The sequence below is a fragment of the Lutra lutra genome, chromosome 18 (assembly GCF_902655055.1).
Source record: "Lutra lutra chromosome 18, mLutLut1.2, whole genome shotgun sequence".
In the NCBI taxonomy this organism is placed as follows: Eukaryota; Metazoa; Chordata; class Mammalia; order Carnivora; family Mustelidae; genus Lutra; species Lutra lutra.
Genome location: NC_062295.1, coordinates 8377277 through 8397475, shown reverse-complemented (window position 1 = coordinate 8397475; position 20199 = coordinate 8377277). Strand labels below are relative to the sequence as shown.

General features: G+C 35.7%; 1 protein-coding gene across 3 annotated transcripts in view; it reads right to left on the bottom strand.

Moving 5' to 3' along the window:
- Positions 1-20199, bottom strand: part of ATF7IP2 (activating transcription factor 7 interacting protein 2) — a 51028-nt gene that overhangs the window by 22248 nt on the left and 8581 nt on the right. For 2 of the 3 annotated variants that reach the window (XM_047714469.1, XM_047714467.1), the window contains exons 2-6: positions 15397-16247; positions 14196-14320; positions 10348-10482; positions 9260-9358; positions 5266-5426 (exon numbers count right to left, since the gene is read on the bottom strand). In XM_047714469.1, the coding sequence (XP_047570425.1) occupies positions 5266-5426; positions 9260-9358; positions 10348-10482; positions 14196-14320; positions 15397-16237 (1361 nt within the window). In that variant the 5' untranslated portion in view covers positions 16238-16247. The remainder of the gene's footprint in view (positions 1-5265; positions 5427-9259; positions 9359-10347; positions 10483-14195; positions 14321-15396; positions 16248-20199) is intronic. The other variant, XM_047714470.1, reaches the window with a different exon arrangement.

Sequence of the window (20199 nt, the reverse complement as noted above, 5' to 3'; positions counted from 1 at the left end):
ATTAAAATGTGTGAAAACACAAAAGAGGGAGGGGGAGCGGTAAGTGGAGTTACAGGGTTCTAGGGTCAAGCATTACCTACAAAAATGGTAAAAGTACTAATTCATATTGGATTCTAATTAATCTAAATCATGATCTTTAGGACAACTTCTAAAGAAACAATGAATGATGTATAATTAGCAAGGTAATGGGGAAAGAAAAAAAAAGATTAATCCAAAAGAAGGCTAAAATAGAGATAGACACACAGACACAAATAGGGGAAAAGGCCCATTAAATAGAAGGGATAAAAGAAAACAAGTAGTAAGATTGTAGTTATGAGCCCACGTATTTCAGTAGGATTACATTAAATATAAACTAAGTTTTCTGGGGCGCCTGGGTGGCTCAGTGGGTTAAAGCCTCTGCCTTCGGCTCAGGTCCTGATCTCAGGGTCCTGGGATCGAGCCCTGCATAGGGCTCTCTGCTCAGCAGGGAGCCTGCTTCCCTCCTCTCTCTCTCTCTGCCTGCCTCTCTGCCTACCTGTGAGCTCTATCTGTTAAATAAATAAATTTTTAAAAAAATCTTTAAAAAAACCCCTAAATTTTCTAATAAGTAGTTAGCTATTTTCAAATTAGATTAAAAACACATGTAGGGCACTGGGTGGCTCAGTTGGTTAAGCAACTGCCTCCCACTCAGGTCATGAACCCCAAGTCCCGGGATCAAGTCCCGCATCGGGCTCCCAGCTCCATGCGGAGTCTGCTTCTCCCTCTGACCTTCTCCCCTCTCATGCTCTCTCTCTCTCTCTCTCAAATAAATAAATAAATAAAAATCTTTAAAAAAAAAAAAAACATGTGTAGTTAATAAGTAACTACTAAGGATGCAGCTGCTGCTCACGTAAATACATTTTATATGACCAGCACTTCAAAAACCCACATGCCTCTATCCTATATCATAAGTCTCCTCCATAAATGTCATTTGTAGTGCTAATTTCTTTGTTTTAGTCTTGAGATTTACCATCTACCCCTGACTTCCTATATTGTTTTTTTTTTTTTTTCCTGGCCATTTCTGAGCTTTATTTGAATGGAATCCTACTATTTGCATCTGCTCTTCCATAATATTTTTGTGGGAGTACCTTGTACAGCTGCACGTGACTGCAGTTTTTCTGTTTCCACTAATACACAGAATTCCACTGTATGGATTTACTGCAATTTATTCTTTTCAACTGTAGATGGGCTTTTTGTCCTTCTGGTTTTCGACTATTATGGAAAATGCTAATAAACATTCCTCTACATATGTCCCATTGGACATTTAGAGGGTACATATCAAAGGATGGGGCTGTGAGGTCAAAGGATATTCAGATCTTCAGTATTTTTAGATAATGCCAAGATTTTTTCTAAAGCATTATACCAGTTTACCCTTGTAACAACAAAATGTTAAATAAAATCAATTCCCTTTATTTCAAAACCTCACCAATACACCTAGTATTGTCAGATTTTAAAATGTTTTACTTTTCCTTACCTGATATGAAAAGGTATCTCTTTGTGACTTTAATTTGCATTTCTCTGATTACTAATGTAGTTGAGCACCTTTTCTATGTTTAATATTGGTCATGGAATTCCTCTTTCGTGAAGTAGATGTACAAGTCTTTGGCCCATTTTTCTTTCGTGTTATCTGGCTTTTACTCGTTGATCTGAAGTTCTTTCTATATACTCTGGTACTGTGCCCCTAGAGGTTCTGTGTGCTGCAAGTGTTTTCTCCCACTTGATGGACTATCTTCTCACTAAAATTTTAGTGGCTTGAGAGAAGTTTCTAATTTTAATATGGTAAAATGGATCTTTATTATTTTATTGCAAAGGTATTTGTGAATTTGTGAAATCCTTCCTTACTGCAAGTTCATGAGGACGTTTTATATTCCCTTCTAAAAGTGTTGTAATTCTCCTTTAGATATTGAGTTCCTTAATCCACAGGAGATTGATTTTTATGTGCCGTCTGACAGAGAGCCAATGTCTTTCATATTTTTCTCAACATGAATAGCAGAGTAACTGTACCATTTACTAAAAGTCAATCATTTCCCAGATGGTGTGACATAAAAACTCCATCACATATCACATATACATATATGCATGGATTTCTGGATTCTCTGGGACACTGCTCTATTTGTCTGTCACTTGAATAATATCACATTATTATAAGTGCGGCGGTTTTGTAGTACCCTGATACCTGATGGCAAATTCCTTCCTTCTTGTTTTTCTAGTTGATGGGTGTCTTGGTCTCTTAATCCCCTGTATTTACATACACATTTTAGAATCAAATCAGCTTGTCAAGTTCCACAAAATTATAGACTGGAAAACTGATTGAAACTGCATTCTATAAATTAATTTGAACAAAAGTGAAAATATTCTATAAATACGGCATTGTCCAACCCATAAACATTGCTCATTTTCCACTGAATTCTTCTTTACTCTCAAAATTTTATAAGTTTCTTCAGTTATTATATATATTTCAAAACGTCACCAATACACCTAGTATTGTCAGATTTTAAAATGTTTTACTTTTAAATATTATTAAAATATTATTAATAATATTTTAAAAATTTAAATAATCATTATTTAATAATATTAATATATAATAAATATATAATATATTAATTAAGAAGATATAATATTAATAACAAATAATTATTAAATAAAATTATTTAATAATTTTAAATATTATTAAATATATTCCTAGGTTTGGTGCTGCTGGATGGGTATCATATCTTCTAAAATATCTTTTAATTCCCTAATTGTTTGTATCTGGTATACAAGAATATAATTTCTTACATGTCTGAGATTGGCAATCTTATTAACTTCTTGTTAAATCTAATAATTTATCTGTAAGTTACTTTGGATTTCCTACATTATATACCTACCCCAATCATCCAAGAATAGTAATATTTCTTCCTTCTTTTTCAATCCTTTCTATACTGACCTCTTTTTCTTTCATTAGCCAAGAGATCCAGTATAATGTTAAAGTGGTAAGAGCAGGCATCCTTCTATTTTGTGTCTCAAAGAAAATACTTCTAATATTTGGCCATCAGATCTGTTTTAGAGTTTTTGTAGATCTCGTTATCAGATTAGGGAAGTTACCTACCTATTCCAAGTTTGCAAAGAATTTGTTTTTAATCATAAACAGGATACTTTATCAAATCCTACCTCTGTTGTGAGTTAATAATGATTCTTATTCTGGTACATTACAGTAATTGATTTTTTTTAACTATTGAACTAACCTTGTAGCATTCCTGAGACAAACTCAACTTTTATAGATTGTTGGACTTGGCTTTACCAGTATCTTGTTTAGGATACCTGCATCTATTTTATGGGTAAAAATGGACTGTAATTTTCCATTTCTGTAAAATGTTAAAATTGATTTTAATACCAGAATATCACAATCATACTAGATTTTAGTATCTAGTCTCATAAAACAAACTGGAAAATATTCCCTCTTTTATTTTTTGGAAATTTGTTTAAAACTCGTATTGTTTCTTTATTCTGTGTTTTGTAAAACTCACCATTGAATCCACCCATCATGGTCAAGTTATATATACTTGTTAGCATGGCTGCCTGGCAAAAGTGTCATAAATTCTTCCTTCATTATAGAACATAAGGTAGATTACTCATGTCATAGATAGAAGCCATTGATAAATTTGACTTGTTAGTAGTCTAAATACTGCTATCTTAATGGGGTCTCCACTTTTTCACTTTTTTTGGTAAGCTATTACTGTTGTTACTTTTTTATTAACATATAATGTATTATTTGTCCCAGAGGTACAGGCCTGTGAATCATCAGGACACTTTTTCACTTTTATCACTACCATTTTATTTTTCCTTTTTGCCACTTCATGAGTTTCAGCACACACATGAAGAGGGGTAACAACAAAGACTCACTGAAATGTGACTCTTGCATTCACAAACTGAATAAATGCCTTCTTCAGAGCAGCTTCCTGGTTCAAAACTAAAATTCAGGGACGCCTGGGTGGCTCAGTTGGTTAAGCGGCTGCCTTCGGCTCAGGTCGTGATCCCAGCGTCCTGGGATCGAGTCCCACATCGGGCTCCTTGCTTGGCGGCGAGCCTGCTTCTCCCTCTGCCTCTGCCTACCACTCTGTCTGCCTGTGCTCATGCTCTCTCTCTCTCTAACAAATAAATAAATAAAATCTTAAAAAAAAAACAACAAAACTAAAATTCAGGACTCACTATCATGCAATATTAGGGCTTCTTCGAAGAGTCAAAACTGCATGTAAATTCCCCCTAACCAAGGAGCCACTGCAAATGGTACAGATTTGTAATGCCTCTCCTTCATTTTGTGGCCTCCTTGAGTATGCATAGCTATTTGGGGAAAGGGTGGTGTTCTTCAAATAATTTCTTATTTTGAGTTATGTATTTTTCCCCTTTTAAAAGCTGGAGTACAATTTATCACATAAAAGGAAAACCTGAGGACATTTTAAGGAGTTAATGGTAAGAATAAAAAAATAAAATAATACTCTAAAGCTCCAAAACTTACAAATCACCAGACCAAAGAAAAGAACTCATTAAAATGCCCCTCCCCCAACATTAATCAAGGCAGGAATCACCACTCATATTTCTCTGTTAAACTAAATGACTTCTTCCCTAACAGCCCTGGATCTTTTAGACTAGATCAGAAGTTAGAGGTCTTGGCTGCTTTTCGACTCAATTAAATAAATTAACCTGTTCACTGTCATGTGAAGTTATGATTCATGATAATGCTTTCAACCTATAAGAATCAAATACTTTTAGGCACTTTTTTCCTACCCTAACTTTCCTAGCCTTACTCTCCTCTGTAACTTTTGTAAGCCACTATATTATAGGACCTTGACTTTTCCATGTATAGATCACAAACCATGGGAATGACCAAGGGATCACTCTGCTTACCATACCAAAGTTGGAATACACCACAATGGAAAACCCAATCCCCTAGCCAATTCAAAATTTTATTTAGTACTGGTGGGGTCTTGTTGTTGTTGTTGTTGTTTTAAGTAAAGTCTACCCGCAGTGTGAGGCTCAACCCACTGCCCAGATGATCAAGAGTCGCATGCTCTACGGACTGACCAGCCAGGCGCCTCTATTCGTTACTGTTAAAACCACCATGATATAAGCTCTGGACAACCAATTCCATTCCTTCATAACAGACAAGAATGAACATGAACCTTTAAACTGTTTCATTCTTAACTGAGAAATGGTATGTTTACAAGCACATAGTTAGGTAACTTTATGCATTTTTGTAGAAAGGCCTACCTTTCCGAAACAGCCTCATCATGATCCTGTGATAAATTAACCTTTTCACTTGCTGCTTCTGAAGGGTTAGAAGGTTCAGAGCTCACAGAATTCTTTCCTTCATCTGGACTACTGACTGACTCCGAATTCTTATCCAAATTCATGGTCTCTGAACTTGTAGCCTGTTAATTGGGTGAAGAAAATGCAGTTAAAGGGGCTGTTACCACTTGTGTTCTTCCACACAAATTTGATAGGTAAAATTTCACTTGGAAAATGTTCTCAAAATATTCTTGAACACATATGGCAAAACATATGTTAAATTATATGTATTTCAATGGCTCTTGACAATGCAGGCAGCGTCTTTGCCAAAATGAATTTAAAAAATATTTATAAGAAATAAAAATAATGACAGTACAAATCAACTTCCTAGCTTGGGTGGAAAGGAAAAACAAATACTGAAGTAGTTAGACAACATTTTGTTCCTATGAGACTGTTTGAGGAACTCAGAAACATTCGACTGTAATAAGCACACTTTTACTTTCACTATACTAATAATGAGTGAAGACCAGAAATAAATCAAACTTCCAACTTGTTCTTCCAGTTGAGTTTTGTTTAAAACTTGGACGTTTTAGTCTATGCTTTGTTTTGAGAATGTGCAGTATTTAAAAAAATATGTGTATCTTAAACAATACAAAAGGGTCAAACTGGTTGCCCAACTCATGAGCTTTTCTGGTGTATAATGTGAACAAAGATGCCTGTACACAAAGACAGACTTCTGAAGTGTTATTAAGGCTGCAGATTCTATATGTAGAAATAGGTTCAAACAACACTGGAAAACAATGGCAAAAAATATTTGGTATCCTTTCAGTGCCAGCACAAAGTGGCTCACTTTTCCCTGCTACTCTCATCTAAGCATAATGAAAAACGCTGGAAAGAATTCAACAGATAATCATAAAATGCCTCTGAAAGGTGGAAAGAAAAGGGCAGACTGCCCGAGGATCCTGAGATTGCGGAGAGGAAGCACAGGGAGCCCTCTCGGTTTTCTTTTTGTTGTCCATGTATCTTCTGCAACAGGTGCCACAAATGCCAGGGACTCATTCTTCTCCCCAAACCCAGAGCAGGGGTGGCTGAAGCTCCACTCCACACTGCAAAATCAGCAGCCATATTCACTGCAGTGCTAGTGTCATCTTGGTCCCCACCGGACACGTGGGGCAGTGGTAGATGTAACCGGCTGCAGTAGCAGTATCGGCCAAGCCCAGCCAGGGACCAAGCCCCAGGACTCCACACCTGAAACAGCAGTAGGACCATTATCCCTCATTTGGGACAGCCAGGGGCAAGGACTACTGAAGTACCAGCATTGCTGCAGGGCTGCATCCTTTCTGGAGGTTTCAGGGGAGTGTTTCCTTTTTCCCAGTTTCTAGGAGCTGCCAGAATTCCTTGGCTCATAGCCCCTTCCTCCGTCTTCAGCACAGTCACCCCAACCTCTGCTTCCACTGTCCCATCTCTTTTTTCTGCCTCTGACCTTCCTGACTCCTTTTTGTAAGGACCCTTGTGATTACACTGAGCCCACCAGGAGAATCTCCCCATCTGTGAGCTTCTTTTGGCACATAAAGCAACACAGTCACTGGTTCTGGGGATTAATCCATGGATTTCTTTTGGGGGTCATTATCCACCACTATCAACCTCTGTGGCAAAATTAACACAAAAGTGACATTTACACATTATATCCAGCATTCAAGGATACAAGGACCATTCACCAAGGAAAGCATATCTTGGGTTACAAAGTGAGTGTCAATAACTCTCGACACAAATTTTACACAGTGTGTTCTCAGATCAAAACAAAATTAAATTAGGTACAATAAAAGATATTTAAAAAGGTTCCAAATGTTTGGAAATTAAACACACACTTCTAAATAATTCACGGGTCAAAGAACAATACCATAAGGGAAGTTATAAATTATTTTCAACTGATGAAAACCAAATGGATGTCTGCATGGCTCAGTTGGTTAAAAATCTGCCCCATGTAAGACTCCCTGCTCCGTGGGAGTCCGCTTCTCCCTCTCCCTCTGCCCCTCCCCCTGCTTCTGCTCTGTTTCTCAAATAAGTAAAATCTTAAAAAACAAAAACCAGTACATCAAAGATTATAATATTTGTAGTCAGAAATGCAATATCTAGGGGTACCTGAATGGCTCAGTGGGTTAGCGGTCTGGCTCTTGGTCTCAGCTCAGATCGTGATCTCATGGGTTGTGAGACTGAGCCCCAAACTGGGGTCCATATTCACCATGGACTCTGCTTGAGGTGCTCTGCCTCTGCCCCTACCCCCACTCACACATGCTCATGAACTCTTTAAATAAATGAATCTTTTTAAAAAGATTTATTTGTCAGAGAGAGAGAGAGCACAAGCAGTAGGAGTGGTAGTCAGAGCAGGCAGAGGGAGAACCATGCTCCCTGCTGAGCAAGGAGCCCCATGCAGGACTCGATCCCAGGACCCTGGGACCATGACCTGAGCCGAAGGCAGCCGCTTAACTGACGGGGCCTCCCAGGCATCCCTCTAAATAAATAAACCTTTTAAAAAAAAAAAAAGTGCAATGTCTAATCACTGAGAAGATGCTTAGAAAAAGCAGTGCTTAGAGGGAAATTCATAGCTTTAAATGTTTTCTAGTAGAAAAGATTAAAAAAAATTTTTTTAAAGATTTTGTTTTTATTTATTTGACAGACAGAGATCACAAGTAGTCAGAGAGGCAGGCAGAGAGAGAGAGAGAGAGAGAGAGAGAGAGAGAGGGAAGCAGGCTCCCTGCTGAGCAGAGAGCCCGATGTGGGGCTCGATCCCAGGACCCTGGGATCACGACCTGAGCCGAAGGCAGAGGCTTTAACCCACTGAGCCACCCAGGCGCCCAAAAAGATTAAAAATTAATGCTCTTTCTCTTAAGCTGGAAAAAGAAGAACAAATCCTATCCAATGTAAGTAAAAGTAAGGAAATTATAAAAAACAGAAAAGAGACATGGAAGAGAGAGTAAGATTTTTAAAACCCTAGTCAAGACTGATCAAGAAAAAAAGAAAACACAGATTACTGGTATCAGAAATGAAATAGTGTATCACTATAGATATACAAATATTAAAAGGACAGGAAAATTTTGTCAATAATTTATGTCAACAAATTCAACAACTGAGATAAAAGGAACACATTCTTTGTGAAGATAATTTACAAAACTGATACGAGAAGAAATAGAAAAATCCGAATTGCCCCTTACCTATTAAAGAACTGAATTTCAAGAAAAAATCTTCCTACAAAGAAAGCTCCTTGCCCAGATAGTCTTCAGACATGGATTCTATCAAACATTTAAGGAAGTAAGAAAATTTTACACAGACTCAAAAAACGGGAGAGAATGCTTCCCAATTCATTTACTGAAGCTAGCATAAATATGATGCAAAGCAAATAAAGACACTACGAGAAAAAAAATTCAGTGAATGTATAATAAAGATTATACTTACATTTTATATAAAAATATTAACAGATACCAAACTCTAATAATACCCCTGCTGAAATATTTTAGAAGTGTATGCTACAAAGTGTATTTTGATACAAAAAATACATTAGTACTTGTGAATGCACCAAACATAAAGATGGCTTAGGAGATGAACAGATAGACAGATATATGACAAAAATATTAAACATATTTTAAAAAGTAAAGGTAGAATTTTGGTGCTGTGTATACAAATGTTCACTGTAAAATTTTGTCAACTTTGTTGTAGTATCTGTTCAAAACATTTTATCATGATAAAATTGTGGGAATCACAAATCACCTCTCTACTCTCTTGATGAAAGAAATACAAGTGGCATTTACTTTTGGCCACCTAAGCTGATCTTCTCCAGAGACAGCATCACAGGACATTCTGAATATAAATTTTTCTTTAAAGCCTTCTTAGTTTGGAAATATATTTCATATCTTAAAATCCAACTACTTATAATGGTGGGTCAATGAAGCAATTAAAACTCCTATGTGTTTATACCAACCTTGCAGGCTGTATTACTGGCTAATACATTTGGTTCCAAGCAATTCTTCTGAGACTGCAATACTGCTTTAATACGTCTTTGAAGTTTTGATATTTTTGCCTGAAGAAAAAGAGAAAAACAAATACAAAACCAGAGTACTAAATAATATATAAAGAGGAAGGAAAAACTATGTATCTGCTAACGGGGTCTTGTAAGATTTAAGCATCTACCCAAATAAATGAGAAAATCTTGGGCGCCTGGGTGGGCTCAGTGAGTTAAAGCTTGGGTCATGATCTCAGGGTCCTGGGATCGAGTCCCGCATCAGGCTCTCTGCTCAGCAGGGAGCCTGTTTCCTTCTCTCTCTCTCTCTCTCTGCCTGCCTCTCTACCTCCTTGTGATCTCTCTCTGTCAAATAAATAAATAAAATTTTTTTTAAAAAATTGAGAAGTTCTTAGAGAAGCAACGATTTAAATGTTTGATGCCAGTATGGCATACAAGAATGAAAGATAAAAATATCAAACTTTTAATTGAGCCATAATAAAATTAATGTTGGTGGAAACACCAATCAGTGAGTAACCCTAGGAACATAGAACAAAAGCCCCCAGTTTGAAATACACCATACAAGCTCTAATATAGAACATATTTCGAATTAAAAGAAACTGTCTAGGGACGCCTGGGTGGCTCAGTGGGTTAAGCCGCTGCCTTCGGCTCAGGTCATGATCCCAGGGTCCTGGGATCGAGTCCCGCATCGGGCTCCTTGCTCGGCAGGGAACCTGCTTCTCTCGCTGCCTCTGCCTGCCTCTCTGCCTGGTTGTGTGTACTCATTTGCTCTATCTCTCTCTCTGGCAAATAAATAAAATCTTAAAAAAAAAAAAAAAGAAACTGTCTATATATTAAGCCTATTAAACTGACGCAGAATATTGATAACAGAAGAACACAGTCCAAAAGTATTGCTAAAAATATTGCTAATAGACTCTATTACCTACGGCATGGTACATCAAGCTTGCTGTCAAGGATGATGTGGGTCTGCTTTATTGTTTTCCTTTCCTAACACGTAAAATATCACCAGATTCTACTTCAAATGAAATCAAATGAAATCAGAAACTTACGAAGAGTTCATCAGCTATGGCTTCATGTTTATTCCTGCACTGTGTCTTCCCAATGCGCTCAGTCAATTCTTTCAGCTTATTATCAAATAGTTTGTAATTTATACTACAGATCTCCTGTCGAATCAAATGTTTGACCTAGAATTTTAAAATAAAAACCAGAACACCCTATGTTTCAAACTTAAAAGCAATTTTATTTTCTACTCCTTAAAAATAGCTTTGTTCTTTTCTGGATTTACTGTAATCGATAAAATATACATTTTTCACATTTTTATGTTTATATTTATGTTACCAGTAGTCTGAATATCAAATTTAGTGAAACACACCCAGTATTTAAATATATGGATACATTAGAACATACATTTATTCTCCCAGTGCTAATTTTTATTTGCTAATGTTTCAGTTAATTCCATAATACGTATTAAAGAAAATGTTAAAGCCTATATTGCATTTGTATTTTTTTAATGAGCATAATTGAAACCAAGTATTCCATCAAAAGGAGCTCTACTTATCTGAAAGCCAAAGCCCAGTGAAAATGGTTGGTTGGCCTATAGTAGATATGAAGCAAATTATGAAAGTCTGAGCCTTGACCCAGCCATTAACAAAGCTCTCTGACCTTTGGGAAGTCACACCTCTCAGCTTCATCTTCCTTGTCCACATATGGGGAGGTAATACAACATTTTGAACATGTGATGCTCATAAGATTTTTATAAGAGTATAAAAGGTTAATATTGGAAAGAGCTCCAAAAAATAGAAAATAGTGAATTAATATAAAGGAAATAAATGTGCAAGATAATCTGCTTTACTTGCATAGGTTTTTTTTAGGGGGTGACTTTTTTATTGCTAAAATGGAGGGAAGTCGGGGCTAATTAGGTAGTGACTAATGCTATTTGGTATAATGCACGCTGTTCTAACAGTGTGTAGTAGTGATTACATGAAACATTAATGCATTTCATTATCTGGCTATGTTTTAGAGAATAGACGGGACTGTTTTCAGGAAGCATAATTAATCTCAATGCCCACTGATATGAATAGCTCTCCTGAGCCATCTATTCAGAAATATTCACTGTAATTTTTTGCTGAATTGGTATTCTCCAGTAAGCTGCTTTTGTAACATAGTAGGTAATGTCTCTTAATAACAAAACCTGTCATGATATACCCAAGTATTTATTAGCAATATTTGTATCCTTCCCCTAAATTCATGCTTCTCGGTGTTTGAAATTTGAACTTTGAACACAAAGTTTCTAACTCTTTTATACTGGTTATCATTGGGATGATTAGGGGTATTCAGCAATTTTGATTATTCCCCAGGTTTTTCCTTCTCATTTTCAATTGTTCTTGCTTTCCAACATTATCATCTACTTGATTTCTTCTGTAATGCTTAGCATTTCTTCAGTGATTTCTCAACATTAGACATGATCACCATTTTTACTGTCAAACTTTTAAGTATTTGATTCAACTAGTAAGTGCTCAAAATAACATACTATTTTTACTGACAGGTGACACCTGTGACCCATGTGTGTTTCTTATGGAGTACTACAGGCTTGCCAGTTCAGTGGCTGGGGTGAATATGTAAAGCTGATACTCAGATGAATCTTGGAGAAACTTTCTAAATATTTTGAATGTGGAAATACTGTTTTGCTAACAAGCAGAGATCACACAGGGTTTATGAAACTTCCCTGGTAACACATGGGGTATTTGTTAAAATCACAGATTTCTAGGCCCTAGCCTGGATTTACCAAACAGAATTTCCTGAAAAAAGGCCTAGAAAGCTGTCTAATTCACAGGTACCACCAGAAATTTTTATTAGGTAAGTTTGAGAAAAGAGTAGCCTAAAACAACAGTCTTCAACTATTAGTGAGCTCAATAAACCACAATTTAAATAAGTAAGTACTCCGGGTGATTCAGATGGAGGCAGACTCTTAAAACTTGGTTATTTAAAAGGACTAAATCTCCATTCATAGGTTGTTACTTTTGGTTAGAGTGGACACATGTTCTCATTTAGTGGCAGTGTTACTCATAAAGAAGGAAGACACAATAACTTCCACCAAATACCTCATAAATGTCTTCTGCTGATGGTACTGTGTCCAAAATTATGGTAGCTGATGGAAATCCTAGGTACAGTCTGCCGTTGGCAGTGAAAGTTGCCTAAAGATTGGAGAAAGACTAGCAAGTATATATTTTCAATCTGCCTCAACTTTCTAAGATGGTGGGTAGAGTGAGTAACGTGGACTTTACAAGAAAAACTCCTCCACTTCAGTAATTTAATTGGAATCAATGAGGCCAAGATCCTTATAAAAACCTTAAAAAAGAAGAGTCAGTGGCTCTGGGACTCTCTCAGGGAACAATAATGTCAGAATGGTAGGCCCTATTCCACTGGGATTAAAACCACAAAACAAAACCAAACCCAAATAGATGTGGTTTAGAGAGTTAACTGCATAGGAATTAAAATATCAAATGATGGGAAGCTAGCTATTTGGAGATAGGTAAAACCATAGTAATTAGCTAAAAACCAAGATGTCTCTGAGGAATGTGTGAGAAACTTCGCGGACGGGGAAGGTGGTGGTTGAGAAAACAAAATAAACCACATTCCTCAAACCTCGTTGGAGGGACCATTTTCTCTGTCAACTCAGACCAAGTGTTTTGTGAGACAGATTATAGTAACGAATGAAAAGTGTGATTTTTCCATGCCGGTGACCCCAAAATACTCAAAGATTAAATGTTGTCTTTATGTCCCTATCAGAATTTATTTCTAAATTCAACTACTAATCAGTGGGAATAAGACACAGCTGGAATCCCCAACTTCTTTCTTAAGCTAAATCTATGCTCACCATAATTCTGCTACCCCTTTCCTGCCAATAACAGAATATTTACATCTTTTTAAATTAGTGTTTTCTTTGGTCTTCCTGGAAGAAAAGACAAAGTAGAAAGGGAAAAACTGCTGATTCACCTTCCATGCTGGTTCTGCATGACTCTTTCAAAAAGGTTTCCATTTAATTATTATGTGAATACATATTCATATAATATGTAACTATATAACTATAATGGTCTGCTTTAGAAAACAGTAGTGTTTCTGTTTCTGAAACGGCAGGATAGTTTGGCTTCAGACATTTAAGTCCATTATATAATGTTGATAAGACATTAATCTACCACGTAATAACTTTCAGTTGAATAATTCTAGAGGTAGTAAAATAGCAAAACGTGATCATTAAAACAGGTCCTCATTACAGGACCTATTAAAATTGAAGTTCATTACACTTAAACTCAAGAGTTGATCAAACGGGAGGTTGTCTGACAATGAAATAAAATAGGGCAAAATGAAAGCAAAATGTGCATTTGATGATGCTATAAAGTGAAGTATCAGAAAATCCAACCTCTCTCTGTAAACCCGGAAGTTAGGGCAAGTAAATCCGAATGCAGCAGGACTTCTGGGTTGTCTGAGTCTATGAAGTAGAGGTCAGTTGTGATTAGATACACAAAACGGCTGTAGCGGCAGATCAGAGGACCCCAAGACCAGAACAAAAGAGATTGAATTATTCAGCAAAGCTTCAAGTCATGCGGTGTCTGACTTTCTGGGAGATTTCAATGTAATAGTGACTAAAAATTCCATTCTCTTTCTACTATAGCACTCTACTTGACATGATTCTCTAGGTTACTCTGTATATGTGTTGGTAATGTAAACAATTATCTTTCTTTAATACCTCTATCGGTTGATTCAGTTTTCATGTATGTATCACCTTTGCACCAAGTGAAAATCTTCTGTACTAAATCATCGTGGAGGTCTATGAACTTTAATCATTTTATACTAATCAGAAGTTTCTGAAGCAAATATATAAGCACCAATGTTTTACCTGTTCCAGCAATGCTGTTTGCTTTTCCAGAGCTACACAAATATTTTCATTAATTTGCTCTGAAGTTTTCACGCGCTTAACACTTTCTTTGTTTTCTGAAAACATCCTCTTCTTTTGATTATGGCCTTGGGGAAATGAAAAGATCAGAAAGTAAAAATATTCCTTCTAAGGAAGGAATCGGGACTTCTCTAATCCAGGGACTCTCTAAGGAAATAGAAAAACTAAAATGTGACCAAGGCAGCATTTTTAAGAAATGTAATTGTCTAAAAAACTGTGATAAACCTAACCTTAACAAAAATTATTATCTTAGGTTCATAGGTAGGATTCTGGTATCAGATACACCTCCCTTTCAACTTTATTTAATACCTATTTAATTCTGACAAAAACTGAATAACTTATAGCACTTAGACCTCTAGTTACTTAAGTGTTCTCACGTTATTTTTTATACAGTTACTTAGGCAGTCTGACATATTTTTAATAGGTGATGCTGTTATTTTTAAGCAATTTTAAATCTATCTTATTAAATAATCACTATGTAGCCTAGACAAGAACACAAATAAAATTTATCCCATGAAATGTTTTTTCTTATATATCATTAACTTACAAAAAATATTCTACTTTGAATGAAATTTATTTTTGCTATTTTAATGATTTTATAACTCTAGAATTTCATTGGTTAACTATTTGATGTTTCTGTCACTCCAAGCCTACATGTATGTATGTTTACGTATATAAATATACATATTATCTATCAGCTTACACTTGGCATATGATTCAGGTCAATTCTATGGAAAGAAATGAGTTTACTAATAATTAAAAAAACACTCTTTCAGCTCGCCTCCTTATTAATAAATAAAACTTCAAAATAAGAAGACATGTAGATGAAATAAATCAAACAATTGCCGTAAGTCATGTTTTGATTTTCTGTACTCTCAAGGGAAAACGACTGATTCTTTCTTTGGCAGAATTTACTTCCCTTCAGATACGGAGGATACCATTTCCCCCTCCTCACCCTAAATGGTTTGGAAACAAGACACTCCAAAACGATTATTGTCATCATTTACTTTTTTCCTGGCTTTATATACTCTATGGTTTCTATATCTGAGGCTAAAAAAAAAAAAAAAAAAAAAAAAAGAACCCAAAAGGAAAGTTGACTATGATTATTTTAGTTTCCCCAAAATATGCTTAAGTATACACTTACTGTTATTACTATCAGCGTCAAGTGCTGACAGCCGTGTTGAGTCTATACTTTCACAATTTGAAATGTTGGAATGACAGGTTCTACAGGATTCTTCACTTTTCAAAATGTCAGTAGCACAGTTACTGGAAAGGACTGAATTCACCAACTTGGGTATTTTATCAATAGACACAAAACGGGTATCTGAACTTAAAATGTCACGTTGTCTTTTATCACACGACTCAGAATTGGAATTTGTTTCTAAATAGGAAACTATCTTGTCAATTCTCTTATCATCCAAAGTATTGTTTACCGTAGTTTTGGGCATTTGAACCATACCACTCAATACGTTGGATGGACAGCAAATGGATTTCAGATTACAGTCTTCTTTGTGTTGTTCAAAACAGGATTTTGTTACATCTGTCTGACATTCAGTATCATTTTCAGAAGTGTTTTGTGAATCTTTTGCCTTTTGGGTAAAGAGTTTCTTGGAAGATTCTACTGTTTTACTTGGCTTTTGGTAAGGGCACACAACTTGTTCTTCAGTGTATTCCAATCTTGTTCCTGAATCAACAATTTCTAGTGGTTTCCTTACTTTTTGAGAAGATGCTTTACTTTTCTCTGAGCATACTGAATTTTTGTTAGAGTCCAATAAAGAAGCATCATTTTCAGAATGTCCACGTTTGCTGTTTATGACACCAGTACTTGAATTCTGATTATCACTTGACACATTATTCCCGTTTGCTGTTTTCAGTGCTTCGGCATTCTTTGACTTACTCAGCATCTCTGCTTGCTTCCGGCAACTTGCAGGCATTGTTTTTTTGGCTTTTAGTATCTTCCGCTTACTTCTATCTGGACTTGCCATCTTTTATACCCTAGAATTTAAAATGCCACATTTAAGTGCACTTCTCTAACAGACAAAAGCCTATTTATTTGTAATATTAATGTTCAGATTATTTCTAGAGATTTAGATAATTATTTTTCTTGAAAATTACATCCATTTTCATGGGTCACTGAAAATGTACAAGTAATTTTAATTTTTTCTATAAATCTATTCTATATAAATTCAAACTTTATATCACCAGTAAGCCTCTACTTGATACTAAGCCTTTAATTTTATCTGGCCACGTTTTTTATCACCTCACTGCCATAACCATTAAAGTCTGGTTTCAATTATCCAAGCAGGCCATACCTTACATAACCTAAAGATTTAACTGCATTTCTTCATAAAAACAAAACTCAAGGTTTTGTGAAGAGTTTTGCATTTTCTACACCTAGTGGCACCTTCATAAAGCTTTCCTAATGTTCAAATTTCCAAAATAAATGGTACTGCAGGCGTAATTCCCAATAGTTAGGAGTATAAAATGAGAGCTTAAAGATACACATCAAGAAAGCTAATTTAGGGCACCTGGGTGGCTCAGTGGGTTAAAGCCTCTGTCTTCGGCTCAGGTCATGATCTCAGGGTCCTGGGATCGAGGCCCGCGTCGGGCTCTCTGCTCAGCAGGGAACCTGCTTCCTCCTCTCTGCCTACTTGTGATCTCTCTCTCTCTCTCTCTCTCTGTCAAATAAATAAATAAATAAATAAATAATAAAAAAAAAAAGAAAGCTAATTTAGCTTTTAATTATTTTTCATAATTTAATAAAAATCTACATGGCAGAGAAAAATATTTTACTGTTTATCTCTATATCAAGTCTGAACTAAGCTGTAGCTAGGTAGGTAAATGGTTTAAAGGAAATAAAGTTACAAGGCAATCAAAGGCATAATAAAAACAACAAAAAAAGAAAAAAATACATAGGTACAGGCATAATAGGCCAGTTATCCAACAAACTATAGAGAAGTTACTAAACTGAAAAGACAGAATCTAGGACCTTTGAAGGCACAAATAACCCAGTCAAAGGCTACCTGAATAATTTTTTCATTTATCATTATATCTTACTTGAAGCTTTCCTTTACTATATCCTTTTAATTTACCATGTCATTTGATCAGGAACAGTTCTAAGATTTGTGAGACCTGAAATTGAGGTGAATATTTATTTAGAACAAGAAAAAAAAAATCACAACAAATTCAAATTTTAGAAACCTGTCTGTCATGTTTAGGAGTGCCTGGGTGACTCAGCTAGTAAGCACCGACACTCTATCTCAAGGTCATGAGTTCAAGCCCTGTGCTGGGTGCCATGCTGGGCTTGTAGCCTAACTCCGAAAAACAAAAACAGACCTGTCATGTATTAAGAAAGAAAATCACAAAATCCAAAAAATAGCATACCTTCATTAATTAAGGCCTGACTCAATATAAGGTTTTTCCCTCTAGGACTACATATTTGATTGCCTCTTCGTGAACACAATTTTTGCAGTATTTCCCATAGAGAGAATGAACAAACTAAGTTTTTCTTCTGGCATGGTTGATTAATTTTTTTCTTTTTAAGTATGCTCCATGACCAGCAGTGTGGAGCCCAATGAAGGGCTTGAACTCATGACCCTGAGATCAAGACCTAAACCCAGATCAAGAGTTTTGAGTTTATACTTCTATTACTTTTTACATTAGTTTCATTATAAATGTGATGTGTAAACAATCAAGTTTTATTCTGCTTACTTTTGAGCAAACTATAGAGTTTTCTAACATGTCTTCACACATATCCCCAGACTCATTCATAAAATTGTGTATAGCAGTAATTCATACAATGTTAATGGCATCATAATGATCCATTGGGCCAATATAAAAAAAGTTACTTATCTCGTTCTCTGTAAAGTATATTTGAGTCACTTCAGTTTTCTTTTTCTTACTAACATTTCAAATTGTGAAAGTATAGATTCAACACAGCTGTCAGCACTTGACGCTGATAGTAATAACAGTAAGTGTTACTAACATTACTGCTATGACTGCTGTTTCAAGGAGCATGTCTACAAACATTTTTTGAGTGGATTTGTTGGGTAGCAATAAGATACACAAATGTTTAAATTCTCAAGATAGTTAAATTATTTTCCAAAGCAGGTGTATCAGTTTACATCCCTATGGGCAATGTTTGAGTTACCACTATCCACATGCTCTCAAGGCTTTGGTGTTGCCAGACTGAATTTTTACAAATCTACTTGGATATAGATACATATCTCACAGTCTTAATTTGCATTTCCCTAACTAGTAGCATCTTCCTATGTTTATTGGCTATACATATTTCCTTATCTGCTAAATTCCTGGTTTTATCTTGCTTATTTTGTTTTTGATTGGGTTATCTTTTCTAATTTACTTTTTAAGAGAACTTATTATGAATAATAATCCTCTGTCAATCATTTGTTGTATGAGTTACAAGTATCTTCTCTCATTTGTGGCTTGTCTTTGGATCTTCCTAATTTTAATATAGAGAGATTTCTTTGTTTTCTTTAATGGCTAAAGTTTAATCTCTCTTGAGAAATCCTTCCCCACCCCTAGGTAATATGTGAAATAGTGAGGCCGACTGGTGGTACAGAAACCTTCTAAGTTATCTCAGGACACAGACCTGCATCACGGATGTGCAATTATTAAAAATACATAAAAGCAGACATGAGTGAATCTCTGATAGGAGTACTTGCTCAGAGAGAATTATTTTTAAGTTTATAAACATGAGAAAATTGGTCATAACAGCGTACAACTTGTGAGTTGGTAAAACTCAGGGCATTATGGAGAGGTCTTTCACTTGGAAAACCTCTGCATTGGTATGCTTAGGGAAAAATAAGTAAAACTTCCAGGCAAATGACAGTTGACATATTGTAGAGATGTTTAGTGAAATTTATTATTGGGAGAATAAAAAGAAAAAGACAGTCTAACTGGGGATCCCTTCTATCATCAGAACTTCTGACTCTCTCCAACCAGCATGAATCCTTTGCTGTCAAATAAGCAACATTTCACACAGATCTTTAGAATCATGGTACTGTCCAGCAGCACAAGGTAGGAAAGAGAAGTCCTCTATATTTTCTCAAGTTTTAAAGATCTGTCTTTCATAATTTAAGTCCTTAATCCATCTAGAATTGATTTCAAAATATACCGAGGGGAAGGGATCTAATTTCATTTTGTCCTCAGGTGTATAATTAATTGTTAGACCGTATCCTGTTAATTTTGAACTTTAAAAATGTTATCTTTCATTTATCTGATGATGTAAATCTTGCTGACCATACTGTTGTCCATCCCATCAATTTTAGAGGTCTCTTGTAAGTTATTGAAAATATTTTAGCCTAATGAATCTTTTAATAGAATTTAATCCATTTACATTTAATATTGCCACTAAAGCTTTAACTTATACTTGGTGTTATGCCTTATAATTTTCATAGCTTTTTGCTATTATATTTACTTTCTATTGGTTGTTATCTCCACATTTTACCCAAACATGAAAATGTCCTTTTTATACGGTCTTCATATGCTTCACGATTCCATGAATTCTAGTATATTTAGAAGTTTTCTAAAAGCATTTCAGCCAGGGCACCTGGGTGGCTCAGTTGGTTAAGTGACTGCCTTCGGCTCAGGTCATGATCCTGGAGTCCTGGGATCAAGTCCCACATCAGGCTCCCTGTTCAGCAGGGAGTCTGCTTCTCCCACTGACCTCTCTCCTCTCATGCTCTCTCTCTCTCTCTCTCAAATAAATAAATAAAATCTTAAAAAAAAAAAGCATTTCAGCCAATGTTTCAGTAACTACTGAAGAGTAAACCAAGATTATTTAAATGTATATTATCTTAAAGTGTTCAAGGGATACCTGGCTAGTTCAGTCAGAAAAGCACGTGACTCAGTCTCTGGGTTGTGAGTTGGATCACCACATCGGGTATAGAAATTACTTAAGTAAACAAAAAGGATTTGAACTTTA